Raw genomic sequence first — 20,830 nt, forward strand, 5'->3', positions numbered from 1 at the left:
AAGATATAATATATGCTGACGTTGATGGTTATTATTATGATTAAATGGGATCTAAATTTTAATTTAGTGACAGAAAAAAAAAGTAGTATGAAAACACCATGCGTCCGCCCCTGCAGTTGATTGCATTGTGTTGAAAAAAGGTCACCATACGCAAAGCATTAAACATTATATATTTATTTTGTTCATCTCTGATATGATGTAGAGTAGCCTGATATAAATTGCGATACATTCCTGATTAAACACTATACCTATGCATTAGATGCACTAAACAACATTACACATAAACAATTACATTGCTAATAATTACAGACAAATGTTATGAATATTCTAACCTTACTAATCATACATAGCTATGTTAATCTTAATTAATAACCGACCTTGATGATCCAACTTTAATTATTGTCGTCCTTGTTTGTTAAACATTAAATATAATATTTACACACAATTAATTTTACAATTGAAAACGATTAGAACATAATGTTTCACTAATATACACGACGTTCATAATCCCACAAGGACGCAACGCACGTCTAGAGTACAGCTTGGTTTCCACTAGTGACGCAACGTAGGCAATCGACGCAACGTAAGAAAATGCCCTTCCAATATTATTGTGTTTGCCCCCGCCTGCGTGAAATCATGGTTGTTGCGTTTCTAGTCTAGTACGTAGTCATGTAAGTGCAGCGGAAGTAGAGTTCACCAATCACACGTTCGCGGAAGCGTCGTCATGATTTGTCAAAATACTTCTAGTAGGAATTGAGCTTAATATACGGTTCTTAGAAATTAAACAAATTAATTAATATACAGCACCTTAAGGAATATGTCCATCTCGATTTAAATACAATCCAAAGTTTACCGATAACGGACTAGCTAGACTATTAATTAAGTATTTGAAATGTTTTAATCGTGTTATAAACCATTTTGATGTTTTTTCGACCCTCGTAAAGAGTTCATAAGATTCTTGAGTTGGTCAAATTCTTGCTGACAACGTAGCGTATCGTCTTCAGTAGAATCAATCGAGAGTGTTGGGGTGTCGATTAGAAATGCTCGTTTGCCGTCCTAGATAAAAACATAATAAATAAATAAATCAATAATAACTTTTTAAACGACTTTGGTTGGGCAGTTGATAATATTAAATACAACCTAATGGCGTAACGCAGAGGCCTGAGGCCCCTGGTTAGGAACCTTAAGTGGCCATCCAACGCTTGAGGTCTCTGTGGCATTTTTAGCCTTTTTCGACATATTTTAATGCAAAGTGTTTTTTACTCTTGGCCCTGCTCAGGGGCCCCATAAGCTCCGGGCCCCTGGGTTTGGCCCCTGGGTTTGGCCCCTGGGTTTGGCCCCTGGGTTTGGCCCCTGGGTTTGGCCCCTGGGTTTGGCCCCTGGGTTTGGCCCCTGGGTTTGGCCCCTGGGTTTGGCCCCTGGGTTTAGCCAGTGAGCCGTTACGCCACTGTTATAGGGTCTATGTGTTTGTAAATATATTTGTTTTTACTCTGGGATGGAGTACCTGATTTAACAAGTAGCAAGAGTGCCAAAGACCGAATGAAGATTGTGAAAGAATTGCCCGATAATATTATCTTAATCTTACCGACTCTGAATATACGATGATATAATCTTCGGAAACATCACCATGCAACATTTTATTTCGATGTAGAAACAGCAAAGCTTTTGTTAAATCGTTTTCTATCAGATTAACTTCTCTTTCCGTGAACACCTGATGCTTTGCCGCGTTTGCCGCTACTTTCTTGGCGTGGTTATCTAGAATTGCCGACAACTGATAAGGACGAGACGTTCCAACGCTTAGCATCGGAAGAATCCGGTTCCTTTCAACATCCAGTCTAATCTTCTCCAATGGTGTTAAATCTAAACCTGTAATTGTAAACAAAATGGCGTCATCATTTATCGTCTGTTTTAAGCATTGTTGAGAGGTGCTGAATTATTCCAGGATATTGTTTTGTTTGGTAAAGGTGAGTTGTTACAATCATGGAAGAACTTCATGTTATAATCATGTAAATGGAGTTTCTGATCTTGTTGACGTCAGACATGTTGGAAAAGCTGGTCACGTATCACAATTATCTGGGTTTTGCTTTGCAAGGCCAACTCAGACAGTGTTGTGCGACGAGGCCCGACGAGTCGTCTCGTCGGGAGAAAGTTAAACATGTTTGAAGTTCTCCCGCGACGACCTTAAAACTACGCCCGACGCTATCTAAAGACGACTCGTCTTGTTGGGATTCAACTCAGACAGCACCGACGAGTCAAGACGTTTAGATCGTCGGGCCTCTCGTCGTACGATGCTCTCTGAGTTGGCCTTAAGGTGAGGTCTACCGATTAATCATCCTCACTCCTGACTCTAGTGATGGCAAACCCAGTGTATCATCTTCACGTGACGAGAAAGGGCGTCTTTTCGTCGCAAACCCGAAAGAAAATCAAGGTACTTACTTCTAGATTCAGTGTTCATCTGTATAGATGTACCATGCCTTTTCATGCGTCGCCTCCTCCTTGCCTCACCAATGTACGGAATAGTATAAAGATACGGATTAATGGAGGAGTTTATGGGCATAATCAATGTTGCCGACCAGACGTAAATATCCACAGGGATCTGCCACGCTCCAGTCTGCGCCACAATACCCATCAGGATGATTGGGAACCAGCAGCAGAAGTCCGTGAAGACAATCACTGCCATTTTCGTTGCCATCTTCAACTCGTTAGAACTGGCCTGACTTTTATTCACCGATGCTGCTGCTCGTTTTACACAGATATAAATGTAAATATAACTTATTGCAATGATGAAAAATCCAAACAGGTTGAACGCTAGGAATATGGCTATGGCGTACTCCCACCCTGGTAGTCTGTCTCCGGTTAGCGGTAGTGCGAGACAAACACTGGGCCTTCCATAGTAATTATCACCAAAATACGGTATGTTAAACATCGGCAAGAAACTGATGATGATTGCTATAAGCCACGAAACTACAAGTAAATTCATACACCTTTTACGATTTAACCGGTATGTACTAAAAGGAAATGCAACAGAAATGGCACGATCAATACTCATAACAACTAAAATAAAAACGGAGAATTCACTAGATAATGTTGATAATGAACCGGCGAAACTACAAAGAAAACTTGTTTTCCAATCGTCTGCAAACCGCGCGTAACGACCTCTATAATATAAATCAGCTCCCGCGATTATTATCATGTAAAGACCCATTAGAAAATCAGAAGCGGCCAGATTTGTGATAAGGATGGACTGAACATTGCGGTAGTCTTTTGAATACAGGCGCCAAATGATGACAATGGTGTTTCCTAAGAGGGCGCTTATTCCAAGTATCCACATAAGAACTCGTAAAACTACGTTTTTCATGAGATCTTCACAAGAGGAGAATTGATCAGCCGCAGGATCACAGTGTTCGATATCACCCACAATGCAACAGAAAAGAAAATCGTCCGATGTTCTATGGAAGAAAACAAAAAAGAATGAGAATTTAATTTTAAATTGTTTGAAGGTTTGCATGGCCAAATCAATATGTGATACAGTATAAAACTATGTATACACTATCAAACTTTATGTGAAAAAAAATGTGATGTGCCCATATTTTTGTTGTTAAACTAGTTTGATAGTGTAGACAGAGCTTAACGTTTGCGGTAGGCGTACACCACGTTAGTTTTTAAAAAGAACTGTTGAGTTTCTCGACGTTTCTATCAATATACTTGTGAGAAACTCAACAGTTATTTTGCTTTTCAGGTGTACCGCAAACTTTGTATCAACAATTTAATTTTACTTTTAGCAACACATTACCTATCTTTAACTAGATCAATGCAGATCCTACAACTTGTTTCTGAAGGGAACAACATATTGTTGGCATACAGCAATATACAATAGTTTCAACACTTACAAAGATTGTAATTTGTCCAAACCGTCAAATACGTCTCCTTCATACGTTTTTAATTCATTCTTTTGTATATATCTACAGTTAAGAAAGATTAAGTCATTTGAAAAAAGTACACAATATTACTGGTCTATCAATATAATTTATAATGCCGTGAACGGCGCCCCGTATATTTAACTTACAAATACTGTAGTTCCGAAATAACAAGAAATACACCAGAATCTATGGATATTAAACCATTACCATTGATGTATCTGAAAAATATAAACCACTGGTTTGTTACATAGCATTTCGTAATTTCCAGACTTACATGTTAGGAAGTGAGAGAAGGAAAATGCAAGTAAAGAGAATAAGATTGCAAGTTTTGACCAAATACTTACAAGATTTCAAGACTATTTAATCCATAAAATGCACCGTATGACAGATGTGTTATATTGTTGTTCGTCAACACCCTTTGAATTCAAGAAAAGTAAAAAATAAATTTTAAAAAAAGCATTGATTATGTCATAAACTAAATAGTAAAAAATCTAAGATTTGATAAACTACTTACAGGCTTCGCATGTTTGCTTGATACGCAAATGTATAAGGTAACAATTCTTCGATGCCATCATTTGAAAAGTCCCTAAAAAGAAAAAAAAAACCAATTATTAGAAGTGCATATAATAGATCTTTATATCAGATTCCTTTAATCGAAAAACCAAAAGAGCTTGATCTATAAAACGTATAAAATGGTAGTGGCTATAGGCCGATCTCCATTCTGAAGAACTTACGCGGTTAAAAGTAGTGCGAATAGTTCAATATCGATAAGTACTGCCTCCTTTAGCGTCACTTTTCTATTTGACCTCCGGGTCACTGGTGTAATTGTTCTGAGACCTGTCAAATTTCTGCAATGAATATAATAATACATATATCGAATTTGGATTGATTTGATCGACAAAACATGCAGGCATATTCGTATTTTTAGTATGGTCCCGGTATGTTGCAGGCGCTTTTAACTGGCCATTTTATCAGTGCTAAGCTTGAAAAAGGCAATTTACTGAAGCACTGAAGCTTCTAACCAACCAGCGTCTCAGCTAAATTTAAACCAGTAAACTGATTTTAGTAGATCCTATCCATTTTATCTGGTGAAACATACTTACAAATATCGTGTTGAAGTTGATATACTTGATGCCATCGTCTGGTTCCAGGCAATACCGCTGCATTCCATTTCCAGTCCTCTACAAGAACAGCCATTTGGACACTCATTTCCTGAAGCAAAAAGCGCAGACGTTAGAAGGTTATGGTTATTAAATGAAGCTAATGTCTAGCTGGGGTATGGAAGAGACAACACAAACATCTGAGATTGGTTTGAGTAAAGAAAAAAACGTTAAAGTTTAACTGAACTATGCTTACCACAGAATAGTTCGTCATCGCCTTCAGGACAGTCTTTGACGCCATTACATCTATCATCACGTGGTACACATATTTCTGAATGACTACACTTATATGAACCAGGACAGGTGTATGCAACTGAATATATGTAAATAAGTACAATTTCAAAACAATTTGTACAAGTAATACTTAATTAACAGTGAAAGGTGTCTAAAGTTCTGTCTACACTCAATCTTTATGCGACAAGAAAAATGTGATGTGCCCATGGACATGATGACATCATATTACTACCATATTTCTGCATATTAATACCATATTGAGGCACATCACATTTTTGTTGTCACATAAAGTTTGATAGTGTAGAAAAGGGTTAAGCTTGTATATTTTTATCTAAACCGATTTTTCATGGGAAACGAAAGGGCATGAAATCTGGATGTAGACGGCGATTCGGATTATTTTTCGTTTAAAATGTATTCGCACGTAGCGTTTCATATCCGAGTAAAATAAAAAAAAAACGCTCATAAAGGAATACAATGCTAACAGTCAGGGACTAAAGACTTGAGGCAAGTCTAGATGGAATAATCTTAAGTGATTTAAAAATAGCTATCATTACCACAGTCTTGTTCGTCCTCGCCATTCGGGCACTCCCATACACTGTTGCAACGTAATCTTTCCGCTATGCAGTAACTTGCCGGACATTTGACCGTGTTCTTTGGACATTCAAAGTGTTCTGTCGACGGTTAAAAAATAAATAAAGTTTAGTGCCTTTTTTTTTATTACAAATCCTAAAAACATTAATTACTTTTTTAATGCTAATAGTTTTGTTAATAAATGAAAATTGCTGATGAAAGGTCTGGGGTGGATTCTTAAGCTCTGTCTACACTATCAAACTAAAGTGTGATGTGTCTAACTAGTGTTATGACGGCATCGTGTCTATATATATGGAAACAACACATTTTTTTGGTGACATACAGTTTGATAGTGTAGACAGAGCTTTACAAATATAACTTACCACACTCTTCGAGATGTGATACGTCTCTACATCCTTTTTGTATGTGATATTCATCAGGGTCAAAGATACATCTGTAGCGTTTTGGCGAACATTCATTATTTTTACACGTCATCTCACTCTTTGAACATGTGTTGTTTCCCCAATAATCTTTAAATATAATTTAATACAACATTATCAAAATAAAATTATCTTATAACGATTATATGAAATTAAATTCACAATATTGGTATTTGGTATAATTACCACAATTTATTTCGTCCTCCACTATCCCACCAGGACAGTCGTTGGTGGCGTCACATACGGCTCGCGATGGTAAACAGGAACCATCATAACACTGAAACCCGGATGAACATACATCTAACAAAATGAATAATCTATTAATAATATATTTACATAATTTATGCAAATTTTGCATACAAGTGAGTAGACCTATTCATACAGTAGTAATGATGTTTATAAACATTGGTATATTTCGAACATGTTCGGACAAAATGTCGGGGATTATTAAAAATTAAATTAAGTTTTAAAAATAAAGTTTTAATAGAAACGCACCACATTCAATTTCATCTGACGAGTCTTCACATTGTATAAGTAGATCACAGCGCATGTGCATATCTATGCACTGACCATTGTCGCATGTATACTGGTCCACTGAACAGTTCGGATGATCTTTAGAGTATAAAATTAAATAATATTTAAGTTAGGTTTCCTAAACTATAACCACTGTAACATAAAAATGCACCATACGACGTGTAACTTACGCTATTAGTCCAAGAGCATTAGGGTTTGACCCGGAAATTTCTGGTAACAAGCTAATTTTTTCAGGAAAGGTCGAGAACTATGATTGGAACATCATACTAAAAGTCCTGAAAAATCCTCCTTGTGCTCTCCGAGAAATCCAAGATGGCGTCCAAAATGGCTGCCATTTTAAATTGGTCTATAACTTTGTAACCGCTTGTCGTAGAGTATCGATTTTGGTGTCAAATAGTTCACAATATATACATTCCTATTTGCTCTAACAGAAAATTTTGTCAAAAAATGGCCGCTACTACAGTTTCTGGCAGTTTGACCTTTGACCTGCTCTTATCATATCTCGGTAATGGCTTGTCATAGAGAATTAAGATTAGGCCCAAATTGTTCAGAACATGCATATTTTTATTTGGTTTAATGAAATATTTTATCCCAAAATGACCAGAAGTGAGGTTATTGACCTCTTATTGACCTATTCATATCTCTTTACCGTATCTCAAGAAATATTTGTCGTAGAGCATTACTTTTGGTGTCATATTGTTTGGAACATATACATTTCTATTTAGTCTAATACAACAGTTTGCCCTCAAATGCTCGAAAGTAAGTTAATTTATTGAAAACTTTAAAAATCAAAGAGCTACATAGGCAGAGGATATGAATACTGTAGAAAAAATCTAAATCTAAAAGTTTTATCTCTGCCTTAAAACATGTTTTGGGCATAGCACATCATCAGGTAAAGTTACAAAAAGAAAATATAAAGTCAATAACTTACAAAGAATAACTGTCATTGGCTAATCAAAGTTGGTTAAGTAAACAAAAAAATGGGTTATTCTGCAACATTTTATTGGGTAGTTGAAGAGTGTTTTGTTATTTTCAACAATAACCTTGAGGGTAAATTTTACTGTAATAAGGGTATGAACTATACAAGAAAAAACCAAAATAATTATTTATTTAACTTCGATAGAACAAAGGGACACGTTAATTGAAATTCTCATACTAGTTATGGTTGAAAAGTTATTGCTACAAAATGTCACCTATATGTAGATGTCATGAATACATTTTAAATGCGTTATTCGTCTGTAACTCGCATTACAGTACATACGCGAATTAGTGCTTTTGTTGAAATCATGTCGTTATTTTTATTATTTATTATAGAAATTATGATAATTATTTTTTTTCAGAAAAGTAGAAATTTTATGTAATTTAGGAAATGTATAGACTACTGTGAGTATGAGAATGAAATGTTCAGGTCATATACATTTCGCATGGAAATGCTCAATTGGCAGGGAAAACTATGTACATGGCATATATTATACTCCGGATTGTCAAAAACTTAATGTTAAAGACCATTTTATTTGTAGAAATAATGCATTTTGAAACATAAAACCAGGTCATTCCTTGTTTTAAAAGAGAATGCACTATTGAACGTTCTCTAACGTCATAACGTCATAACTTTTGGGCAAACATGCAACAACACCCATGCAGATGAACATGATGATAATGATGTGAAAGAAGCAACAAACACCAAAAAGTTGAAGATGCAACATCAGATGATGAATGACTGTAACAGAATGCTGCTGATCAATGTTGAAGTGATTTAAAGACCCTTATTTTGCATATTTTCAATATTTAATAAATCATATATAGGGCATATGGCGATACTTTTTCATCTTTAAACAGTTAATGTAACTGGGGGACTAGCTCAAATGGTAGAGCTCTCACTTAGCATGTGAGAGGTACCGGGATCATTGCCCGGGTATTCCAATCTATTTTTCATAGATTTCAGCAAGGACCAAATCAAATCTGAATCTGGAAAAGAAAGTCTATGCATGCCAAGTAAAGAGCGTTTGACGTGAAATACCTAGGGTATATTCTCTTTTTATCATAAATAAGCCATACAACAAACATTTAAATCAAGGAATGTTTCAAAATGCATTATTTTTACAAAGTCAACAAGGCCATATACATGGCTGCAGTCGCGTGCGTAAATTTGAGTTAATGTTTACTGACCGACCAACTTAAATTGCTGAAAATGTTTAAAAAAGTTCACATTTTTAAAAACATTTCCTCCAAGTATTAAATAATATATCCAGTGTCAAAATAACGAAAAAATATGAATATGGGTTAGTGTTTACCAACTGACCGAATAACCGAAATTGCTGAAAATGTAAAAAAATTTGTAAAAACATTTATATTTGCCTCCAAGTATTAATATCCAGTGTCAAAATAACAAAAAAATATGAATGTGAGTTAGTGTTTACCGACTGACCAACCAACTGAAATTGCTGAAAGGTAAAAAAATGTTGAAAAATGTTTAAAAACATTTATATTTGTAGTATTAATATCCAGTGTCAAAATAACGAAAAAATATGAATATGAGTACAGTTAGTGTTTACCGACCGACATAGTGAGCAATAGAGTCGCGTTTGCACGCAACTCAAAATTGCATATAAATGGTCGGATGTGCTGTGTACATAGGTATTTGCCAATTGTCTTTTGTTTACTTAACCAACTTTGATTAGCCACTGACAGTTATTCTTTGTAATTTATTGACTTTATATTTTCTTTTTGTAACAATTCACTTTACCTGATGATGTGCTATGCCCAAAACATGTTTTAAGACCTGAGTTAAAACTTTGATTTAGATTTTTTCTACAGTATTCATATCCTCTGCCTATGTAGCTCTTTGATTTTTTAAGTTTTCAATAAATTAACTTACTTCCGAGCATTTGAGGGCAAACTGTTGTATTAGACTAAATAGAAATGTATATGTTCCAAACAATATGACACCAAAAGTAATGCTCTACGACAAATATTTCTTGAGATACGGTAAAGAGATATGAATAGGTCAATAAGAGGTCAATAACCTCACTTCCGGTCATTTTGGGATAAAATATTTCATTAAACCAAATAAAAATATGCATGTTCTGAACAATTTGGGCCTAATCTTAATTCTCTATGACAAGCCATTACCGAGATATGATAAGACCAGGTCAAAGGTCAAACTGCCAGAAACTGTAGTAGCGGCCATTTTTTGACAAAATTTTCTGTTAGAGCAAATAGGAATGTATATATTGTGAACTATTTGACACCAAAATCGATACTCTACGACAAGCGGTTACAAAGTTATAGACCAATTTAAAATGGCAGCCATTTTGGACGCCATCTTGGATTTCTCGGAGAGCACAAGGAGGATTTTTCAGGACTTTTAGTATGATGTTCCAATCATAGTTCTCGACCTTTCCTGAAAAAATTAGCTTGTTACCAGAAATTTCCGGGTCTGCCTATACTTATGAACTAATGCTCTTGGACTATATGCTTGGTTCCACAATGACGTAAGCGCAAAGCAGGCGAGTTGACCAAAACGGATAAGTGACAGTTCAATAATCCATCACTTGTGATTGGTCAAGTTACCTGCGTTGCGCTTCTTACGTCCTTTCACCGCGTCCTAGTTGGAACCAAGCATAATCAAGACATTCTGAAAACCTTCCAACATCAACATAATGACCGAAGTACAACATATTTTAAATGTGTATATGGCGCCCCGTACTGTACTACTTTCTAATGATTCTACAATTTGTACATATTTAAACTTACAGCAATCAATTTCATCTGACAGATCTCTACAGTGTGGAATGAAATCACAAACAAAAGATACAGATATGCATCGGCCATCTTTACATGAGAAGCCACCTTGGTCACATGAATCTATAAAACATTTGTATTAGAAAAACGGCTAATCATATTTGTTTAATTTGTGAAAATTATATAGATAAATGAATGTGTATGTTTACATGTGTGTACACTATGTGGGTGTGCAGGTTAATAGTAGTACAACAAACAATGCATTTGATGTATGTAGTTAAGTATTTTAATTAATATACAATTGGTTATTGTAAATAGAGGACTTAACAAAAGAAGAATGTTAAGAAGTAAATACTTTGTATTAATGCTATGATACTAAAGAAAAACATAAAACAATGAAAAAAGGTAGAAAATGTTTATAAATTATGTAATGAAACATTGAATGAATAAACTGCAAACCTATCATGAATTATTTATTTTGTAGCTAAAAAAGTATTTTACAATTTCTGACAATCTACCTCAATCAATCATAAACCTGTACAGTATACAGGAATTAACATCTGACAGAATGTACTAATATCGTAGATAATTTATTGTTGTGATATGACAATCAATAAGTAATACTCGCAGTAGACATTGCGTAGTTTTTAAAGGTGTATAGAGCCAAATAATGCGTTTTAATGTATAATACTATTGTGTACTGTTGTATGTAAGTTCAATAGTATAATGAAAGTAATAGAAAAGGTGAATAAATGTGGGTTAAAATAAGTTTACATTGGCAAAGTTTAATTAAAATACATCGTGTCTCTCAAAAGTGCGTTTAATATGATTACACAGAGTCTGAACAACGAACAACAACACATTTCTAATGAAATGGTAATCCTATTTTGGTATTCCTTCACCATGGTGTTATGATTAAAATTGGAAAACATCTATAGTTACATAATTACTGATCAATACATTTACTAAATTAAAAACAGCTTATTTAATGTAATTATACAAGGATGTTTTCACGGCTGAAAGCTAGCTGTTAATTATAATTGCTACTTTAATAATACCTTTGCAATTCATCTCGTCACTTCCATCTTTACAATCTTCTGTTCCATCGCAAACAAATATTTCATGTATGCATTCTTCGTTATTACACTGGAAGTCGTTGCTATGGCATTCTTTAAAAAAAATCATTGTTAATAATGTGCTGCTTTTGTTTATAAATATAGATGTGTACATAATCAAATTGACAAGCAAAACTCGTATTGAAAAAGGTTTAATTTTGCTTTGAGAAAGATTTTATAATCTATCTGTAATGTAATTTTTGCACAGTATTTTATTTGTTTTATGTTTTGTTATGTATTGAATTTTGTTTGTTTATACTATATTTTGTTGACGTGGGTTTGGTTAAGCACATCTTTTGATGACAATTTTTAAACTTTGCTTTACCTCGACAGCCCCGTTCAACTTTTTTTGTTTCTGATTGTCGAAAGATTGAAATAAATAAAATAAAATAACATCTCTCTGGAAAAAACTGTCCGTCATTTATCATAACATGTGATGTATCATGTGATGTATCCTGTGATGTACCATGTGATCTATTTATGTATCATAACATGTGATATATCTCGTCCTTTTGTACTGGTATTTATTCAAATTCAAACAATATTAAAACAAAGCGGCAAAAAATGCTGAATTGAGTTTTAATTTACATGAGGAAAAACATTAAAATGTAAAAAACAGAGATAAAAAAATCATTCAAATTAAGCAATATTTAATTTAAAAAGTTATAATTTTTATGGTAAAGATGCCTATGAATGCAACATTCGTATGTTTTACTGTATGTGAAGATATACGGTATCCTGTAAAACATCTAAAGACATAATTGTATTTAATAATACCCTTTTAATATAGATTATTTAAATAACAACCTCAATAATTATTCATTGATATAGATTAAGTTTCAACCATGTTGGTAATTACAATCTGAACAAACAAATATAAAATTACATCACCTTGAAATGAATTCTCATGCATATTTACTGTTGAGTTACTCCATATGGCGTTCTCTGTGAAAATAACATTGCTTGAAATGATCACCATATTACAGTAAAAAGGATTAAAGACAATTACATTTATTTTGTATTATGTGAGGTGGTTTATAAAATGTTAAGCCCTGTCTACACGATCAAACTAGTTTGACAAAAATGTGTGATGTGCCCAAATATGGTAGATACCCAAATAATGGTAGTGGTACCGTATGACATCATGTATTTTTGTCACATAAAATTGATATTGTAGACAAAGCATTAAACTGTATGACATCATCATGTCCATATATGGGCACATCATATTTTTGTCACATAAAGTTTAATATTGCAGACAGAGAATTAAACTGTATATATATCAAAATCACATGTCTATACTACTACTACTGCTACTACTGTACTACCACTGCGCATACATTACATTGTAAGATGAGTACAACAAGCGAGTCAGCAATGTATATGGCCTTGTTACTTTACCGAGTTGATACTTGCAGATGTATTGTGATGTCGTGGGGAACTCGCAAGCCACTTCCTTCCATTGTTGAAGAGAATGGAATGTTTCCACTGTAATTAATGTACACTGTTCCAAATTTCCTGGTTTTGGTTCGTTTGATACTACATTTTCTTTTCTGAAAAGCCAACAAATGCAGTAATTACAGTATTATTTTCAATGTTTGCTAGATGAATTTTATAATTTATTGCAAAATGGTTTATTGTTAAATATTGTTGGTTTACCCATCGCTCTTATACCATGCCGAGTAGCTTAGAGGGCTTCCGTTACTCCAAGTATAAACACCATCACTACTCAATCTGTGCGACAGTCCTACAAATTAAAACAGTTACTGTAATTAATAATAACAAAACATGACGAGGCAAATTTGTTTTGCTGTTGACTAAATTCGAGAAAACAAATAAGTAGCCTATATATAATACCATTATTACTATAGAGGGGTTTTCATAAATCACACTTTATTACGTATTTCACTTAGTCAGTAAACATTTTAAAATTGTGGTATTCATTTAGATTGGAGAATTTTACATTGTAAGGGGCTTTTGTCGAATATTCTTCAAATGATGCATACGGCCACTGAAATCATTTTTTATTATAATGTCATTTATATAATAATTTAAGAAAATAATTACATCTTTTTACTTCAAATTCCCTTCTGTTGAAAATGTTATTTTATTAATATCAAGTAAAAAGCTAAGTTCATTTACTTTGCTTATAAAAAGAGAAAGTATTATTTAGCGCACACATAAGTTTATTTTATTGATAATATATTTATATTGATGTATTCGGGCCAATGGTCTACTGTAATAAATGGCCTAGGTAATGCTCCTAGGAAAGAAAGAAAGAAAGAAAGAACTGAAGTAAGTAAACAAGCAAGCAAAAATTGAGCAGACACATTGGATTTACAAGGTTCAATAAAAAACCCTTGCAAAACGAACCTATATATGTTTCGCTTTCTTCTGAAAGCCAATAGTTTATCAGCATATAATGAATAAACTCCATTTCTTTCTTGTTGTTAATGAACACGAGATAGGAACCAATTTGCTCGCATTCTGTTATAGCCTCAGTCCACGTTAGTACTATTGAATTTGAAAAACGTTGATAGCATGCGTAGTCATACAGTACCCATTCTGGCCGACATGTACCTGTGGAACGTGAGTTTAGAGAATTACTGGTAGGTATAATAAATACACATGAAACCAACACAATATATTCATATCGTATCAAGTATCTTATATTATATTTAGTTTCTAAAAAAGAGGACTCAGATTTCATTGTTGTATGAAATACGATTAATTATGAGATGAGCCTATAAATATAATGTTTAAAAATATGACCACAGTTATAAATTGTTCAAAGTTATTAGGCATATAGAGAGTGTTTGTATGTTTGTTCGTTATACATAATTATACCATAGCACGGATCTATAAAATATAAGGTACCAATGACCGAAATTGTCTTGAAAACCACCCTGGGGTCGGCATCTTTGCTCTCAAACAGAACATTTGAACTTATAGTACAGTCTATCCAAATATCTAGGTCTACCTCAATTTGGTTGGTCGTTTAGCTTCAAGCAGTATGTCACTTACTGGAGTTAAAATTGGCGCCAATGGTCGTAACGGATTCTGAAGTGTATTTCGCCTGGAATCCACGACCACTTCCAGATCCGTCCGAGGAAAACACCAACGTTATTATGTTGCGACTACTTAAAACATCGTTCGGCGGCCGTTCATAGTTACAAAACTTTCCAATGTTGTCTTCATCAGTGATATCACCATTGTATATAATTAGGTTATCGGACTGACATAACTCGTCGCTTGGTATATCGAAATCTATAAAGGTAAGCCGAATAAAGTTCGACGTTGATGGAATTTTAATGTACCAAGTGTAACGGCTGCCGGGTGAGTAGTCTCCGGGGTAATTAGATGTCGCTAAGATGGCGGACGGGTGCAAACAATCGAACCGAGATCCATATGTCGTTGCGTAGCAGCCAGGTAAGTCTGCGAAAATGAAATCTAATTTAATTCTTTCATAACATAGGGATTTAAATCTTTAATATAGGTTTTTTATTGCTTTAAAATTACAAACAGTAAAAAGGCAACGACTTGTTTCTCAAAATCAGAATATTTACTCTTTAAGCATTACTTTACAACCAGGCCTAGATGGAAGAGTACATGCTAACCTCTGACCAGGATAGAGACTCGGTGTGACTAAACATATAATAGACCCTAGCCCAATTATAACCAAGCACAGACAAACTATACTTACCAGTTGGCATATAGGTAACTAACAAGTGAAGATACTGTCGTTTGTATCCCGCGCTTAAAGTTATCGAAACGTTATTGGATACGGATCTCACAAATGGGATGACGTCATTGCAAATTGGTCCGATCTCAGAGTTATTTTCTTTGATAAGAAGATAGCTGGTGCATTGGTGTTTATCACCTCCTTCCGTATTCGCTTCAGTGATTTTCAAATCAACATAATTATCTTCTCCCTGTATGTTCCATTCAAGTTTAGTGCAAGGCTCCATTATGACGTCAGCATAAATTACCCGATCAGAAAAGGACAGATTTTTAGTTTCCACAACTATTTCTTCAGTACATTCTATAATATTAATACAAACAAACATTTGGAAAATACTTCACGACTATATCTACATTTTAAATATATGTTGTTTGTTTTTTTTTGCTGAATATGCCATTTTCACATAATAGTTATTCACTTTGATCTAAAATTGGATCGAAAAAAAAAATTATTTACCCGAAAAACAAAATAGTCAAATTGAAAATATCATTTTTTTTCGTTTTTTTTTCCATTTCTTAATAAATTATCTTTTGCTTTCCTCTCAAAGGAGTAAACATCATACAATATAGTCAAGGTTCTCTACTCTTACAGTGATTAATTGTAATTATCAAAATTAATAAAAGCAATATTCATAAGGTAGATGATAGTGAAACATTATAGACACGTAGAAAATCAAGGTCAATTCAACTATAAATTACCGTTCTACAATAATAATACACAATCTACTCTAACAGTTAATTTCCCATGTAATCCTCAATTCCATTTCACTTCAATAAGTAATTGATTCTATCCATACATCACTTTTTGCCCAATTATTTGAAGTAGCTATACTTAAGTACCTTATTATGTTATTACTTGTTAGGCCAGAATTATTATGATTGACAGTTTATATTAGTAGGAAACTTAAGTCTATGTAAAACAATCCCGAATTTCACAATAAAAACGTATATGAATATCTAATGTGTGGTTTCCATTAGAGGCAACACAACAACGTCTACGCAACGTAAGGGATTTGACCAATCACAAGCGATTGATTATTCTCTTATTGATATCTGTCGCTTTTAATTGGTCAACTCGCTTGCGTTGCGTCTAGGTCCTTGCGTTGCGTACTATTGGGAGCCAAACTTTACTACTACATACCTGTACTACAAAATACAAAAATGTCTTGATCATGAAGACACGACACGTCATCATTAATCGAATAATCGCAATCAAATATAGACGCTTCGGTACCGACACAATCTGGATTAGCAATATTAATAGGTTTCCCAGTGCCAGCAGAACTCGCTGAAGCGGTGTTTGTATAGTTCGAAGCATGGCTATAGCCTAGGCCCTTGCAGATCAAATTGGCTTCGAACTCTGTAGGGTAGGCATCACATATTGAGCCCCATTCACCGTACTTAAATACTTCCACAAATCCTTCAGTTACTGTCGAACCGCCAACTAAACGAACTCCATCTGGTGAAATGACACGCAATTAAAAGTAAAACTCATTCTTATTATAGCGACACAGGGACATTTTTTATTACGGATACACGTTCCCGTGGAAATAATGAGGTGACGTAACACTGCGGAACTTTATTCTGAGGGAAATTATTTGGGTCCTGAAGGCGTCCCCTTAATAGGGGGTTATAGGGTTATAGTTAACCATGCATACAAGTTGTGGTGTTAATCAACGTCACTATACATGGACAAAATGTTTCTAGACATACCGTTTGAACATTTAACCCAGACGTCTAGATCATTTGGACAATTTCCTTTCTCAACTTTAGAACTGCAGTAACTGAGAGAAGACTCCTCTCCAGTGCAAGACACCTGGTCGTAGTGCCTTCCTGTGTTATGTTGAACTTTGGCATCACAGCATTTTAGAGGATCACTATACGGTAGATTCAGCTGATTGCAGACGACGTCTGCTTCGACACTGCTCCAATCCTTACTGCAAATTGTTCCCCAGCTTCCAGCATTGTATATTTCAACAAAGCCTTCAATCAAGGAGTCCCCTCCAACTAACCTAACAGGTTCTATTAACAATTAGAAAATATTGTTAAGCTCTGTCTACACTATGAAACTTTGTGTGATATATGGACACGATGTCATATTACTACCATATTTGGGCATATCCATACCATATTAGGGTACATCACACTTTTTTGTGAAACTAGTTTGATAGTGTAGACAAAGCTTTAGATGTACAAATGCACTTTGACATTGTAACATGCAGGATGATAGCTAAAGAGATTTAAATGAATATATTGATTATTGAATACAAGTATAAAGAATAAATATAATTATTATTGATTTTTTTTTACTTACGGAACTCGCAAACGGTTCCCATGTAGTTAAACGAACACGGTATGTCGTTCCACCCACCTCTACCATTCGCAACTTGAAGGTGGGCACAGTGTTCTCCATCGTAATTTACATAATTGTCTGGTTGTCCTGGATTCCAATCTAAATGTAAAACAAACTCAGTAATTCTAGTGTAAGTAAGTACGTTAGGTAATAAACATGTATTCATTCATGTTGATTAGTTTTATATTGACATAATAAATACTGCTCTACTGTCTGGTCTCCCAATTATAAAACTTATATAAGACAATTAAATTATCTCATTATCACTCTTATTTTTAAAATAATTTTGATGTTGAAATTGTTTGTAGTTGGTCGCTTTCTTGTAGATGCTTTAATTGTCGAATGTAATTATTTTGTTTATTTCTGTGCTCTGTTCTGGGTTGACCACAATTAGCATAGGTGTTTAGCACCTGTTTGGTATTTCCTTGCCTTTATATTTCGTTTGTCTTTTTCTTTGTATTGTATATGAAATGAAAATATTGCAGAAATTGAATAAATAAATAAATAAAATAAATATAAATAGAGACTAGGATGGATTACCAATGTTTTCTTAAACATAGTAATAAGTTTATTTATAAACCGATAGTAACTTACTTGTGTACGATGTAAACATAGGAGCTTCAGGTACCCAAATACCTTCCTCTTCTACATCGTTAATTCCAATCCAAACATATGTCTGTAATTTAAATTCAAGGAACATAGTTAACTTTGAATTTATTATTTTATTTCAAAGCCCTTTATATACAGGAAGTTTATACATTAACCTATAGGCCTATTTTCAAATACCTTTGGTAGGGCCTGTTCATGTTTAGTTATTTACCCGGGCACGTTGGTTTCATGGCCGCAGTTATCGCGGGTAAAGTTTACCAGGGTAAAGAACTAAGTCAGAACGGGCCTGTGACGTCAACATACGTACGTTAGTACAATCGATTACTGAGCGTTTAAATTACCTTATCAGTAAGATCCACCATAGATTGTGTAATATATACATTTTCTTCTTCAGAATCAATGACCACCAAATAGCCACCTTTACCACTGCAGTAATCCTGCGCGTCGGTGAACGATAAGCCCACGTCAAGTTTAAAGTGGTAACAACTTCCTTTAAATTGTTCATAATCATTTGGACAATATGCTACAAGACAAGGTAAATCACGTGTTAGACGCAGCCATCTTGTTGCCTTTTGATATCGATCTATTATGTATTCCTAAAAACAGTAGTAATATTGTTCAAATATACTTTACTAACACTGTGTAAAAATGTGTTCTAGACTTAAACTACTTCAATTGCTTACCACAGTTAAGCTCGTCCTCTCTGTCTGTGCAGTCGTATTTACCGTCGCAGAGCTGCGAAAACGGAACTGGAGCGCCGTCACAAGTCACTAAATAAATAATACCAATTTTCAAGTACTGCACTGCACACACTTTTGAAGCAAACCAAAAATTACTTAAATGATACAAGATGGAATTTTTTTCCTCGGTTGGGATGTTCTAGAGGAAAGGTACTTTTAGATTGTACGATACGAAAGAGCAAATGTAGCACATCCTAAAAAGTCTTTTTGAACGTATATACTAACAAAAGGAAACTTTAGCACTATTTTATCTGAGTTGGCCTTTATGTTATATTAATCATCTATAATATACATCATTATGGTTATTTTAAAAAGAACTGAACCATTTATTTTGTTGTTGTCACTATGATGTCGGTAGGCTTGTGTTTTGTTGACGTGTTTATGATGAATTAATGAAATAATAAAAATAGAAACAAAGAATTGTTACCGCAATTTGCTTCATCTTCTCCGTCTTGACATTCTGGTAAGTTATTACAAACTTTACTGGAGGCTAAACATCTTCCATCGCTACACACAAAATCGTCTTTGCCACAAGCTATACAATTATTGGGATATTATATTTAATGAATAATATTACTATGAAAGTAAGATTAGATCAACATTAACACTTGATGTATTATCCCACAAAAACATGAAAAATAAAGGTTAATAAAATCAGACTTTGACTTGTATTATTTTGTAGATTTAATAAAATTAATCACTTCCGTAGAAAAAAAACCCAGAAAAAATTAATGTTTTCACTTATAAAATGACAAAATAAATGGTTAAATTCAACCAAAAACCCATTGGCTGGCAGCCAATTTGACTATTTTTTTGCTTTAAATTACAGTTTCTTAGGTAAATACATTTTTTGCCGATCCAATTTTTTTGTCTAATTGGATAACTATTAGGTGACATTAAAATAGAATATTCAACACAAAATTTGTTAAGAATGATCTTTTCAGGTGGACATCACATCAGAGTTTCAAACTGTAGACGTCTTAGGCCTACTTTACCAAGAAGACGAACCATCACACGATCAATAACACACGGTTCAAATCAGTTCATATAGAGCCATACTGCGTTTTAGCCATACTTTTAACTTAATACTTAATATTGAGGAAAACATCAGATTCAAGAGTAGATGTACCCTGGTGGAAAAGACTTACTACAGGAATGCTCGTCAGAGGAATCTTCACAATTATCGAATCCATCACAGACAAACCGTGATCCAATACATCTTGTGCCATTTGATTCCAAACAGACGGATGAGTCCATTTCACACTCTGAAATAAGGTTACATTATGAGCATATCGTTTTGACACAGACAAGGAATTTTTAGGATAAAGCTCTGTCTACACTATCAAACTTTATGTGACAAAAACAATGCGATGTGCCCATTATGGACATGTCATATTACTACCATATTTGGAAAAATCACTCAACTAAATCATTTACATCACTTGTTTGACTACATTTTCGATAGAGTAGGTCAATACGACAATATTCATAATTGCAGCAATTAATACAAATAAATAAACAAACAATTATTGAAATAAAATTAAAAAAATACCGCATGAATATTCATCAGTTGAGTCGCCACAATTGTCGTACATATTACATCGGTACGCCATTGGAACACAGCGACCATTATTGCATTTGAACATAGTTTCGTCACACTCTAATAACAT

The 20,830-nt window shown here is 34.1% G+C and overlaps 3 protein-coding genes across 3 annotated transcripts in view; 1 reads left to right on the forward strand and 2 right to left on the reverse strand.

Annotated features, from left to right (window-relative positions):
• LOC144839518 (uncharacterized) lies at window positions 1–16,906 on the reverse strand. Its single transcript, XM_078694917.1, has 23 exons — window positions 16,600–16,906; window positions 15,421–15,759; window positions 14,742–15,152; window positions 14,091–14,297; window positions 13,377–13,464; window positions 13,119–13,270; window positions 12,609–12,662; window positions 11,661–11,771; window positions 10,615–10,725; window positions 6,820–6,936; window positions 6,511–6,624; window positions 6,268–6,414; window positions 5,869–5,985; window positions 5,277–5,393; window positions 5,024–5,132; window positions 4,655–4,768; window positions 4,435–4,506; window positions 4,265–4,336; window positions 4,067–4,138; window positions 3,891–3,962; window positions 2,437–3,449; window positions 1,586–1,866; window positions 1–1,056 (listed from the first exon to the last, which is right to left on the reverse strand). The coding sequence occupies exons 2-23, from the start codon at window positions 15,683–15,685 to the stop codon at window positions 907–909; spliced, it is 3,966 nt and encodes a 1,321-aa protein (XP_078551043.1). The 5' UTR covers window positions 15,686–15,759; window positions 16,600–16,906; the 3' UTR covers window positions 1–906.
• Window positions 1–20,830, forward strand: part of LOC144839541 (uncharacterized) — a 78,144-nt gene that overhangs the window by 29,422 nt on the left and 27,892 nt on the right. The window lies entirely within an intron of this gene.
• LOC144839243 (uncharacterized) overlaps window positions 16,154–20,830 on the reverse strand; it is a 24,255-nt gene continuing 19,578 nt past the window's right edge. The window contains exons 12-21 of the mRNA XM_078694558.1: window positions 20,713–20,820; window positions 20,309–20,425; window positions 19,588–19,695; window positions 19,104–19,190; window positions 18,762–18,943; window positions 18,406–18,487; window positions 17,773–17,910; window positions 17,172–17,480; window positions 16,600–16,917; window positions 16,154–16,161 (exon numbers count right to left, since the gene is read on the reverse strand). Coding sequence (XP_078550684.1) covers window positions 16,154–16,161; window positions 16,600–16,917; window positions 17,172–17,480; window positions 17,773–17,910; window positions 18,406–18,487; window positions 18,762–18,943; window positions 19,104–19,190; window positions 19,588–19,695; window positions 20,309–20,425; window positions 20,713–20,820 — 1,457 coding nt within the window. The remainder of the gene's footprint in view (window positions 16,162–16,599; window positions 16,918–17,171; window positions 17,481–17,772; window positions 17,911–18,405; window positions 18,488–18,761; window positions 18,944–19,103; window positions 19,191–19,587; window positions 19,696–20,308; window positions 20,426–20,712; window positions 20,821–20,830) is intronic.

Source organism: Antedon bifida, chromosome 4 (genome assembly GCF_963402885.1).
Source record: "Antedon bifida chromosome 4, ecAntBifi1.1, whole genome shotgun sequence".
In the NCBI taxonomy this organism is placed as follows: domain Eukaryota; kingdom Metazoa; phylum Echinodermata; class Crinoidea; order Comatulida; family Antedonidae; genus Antedon; species Antedon bifida.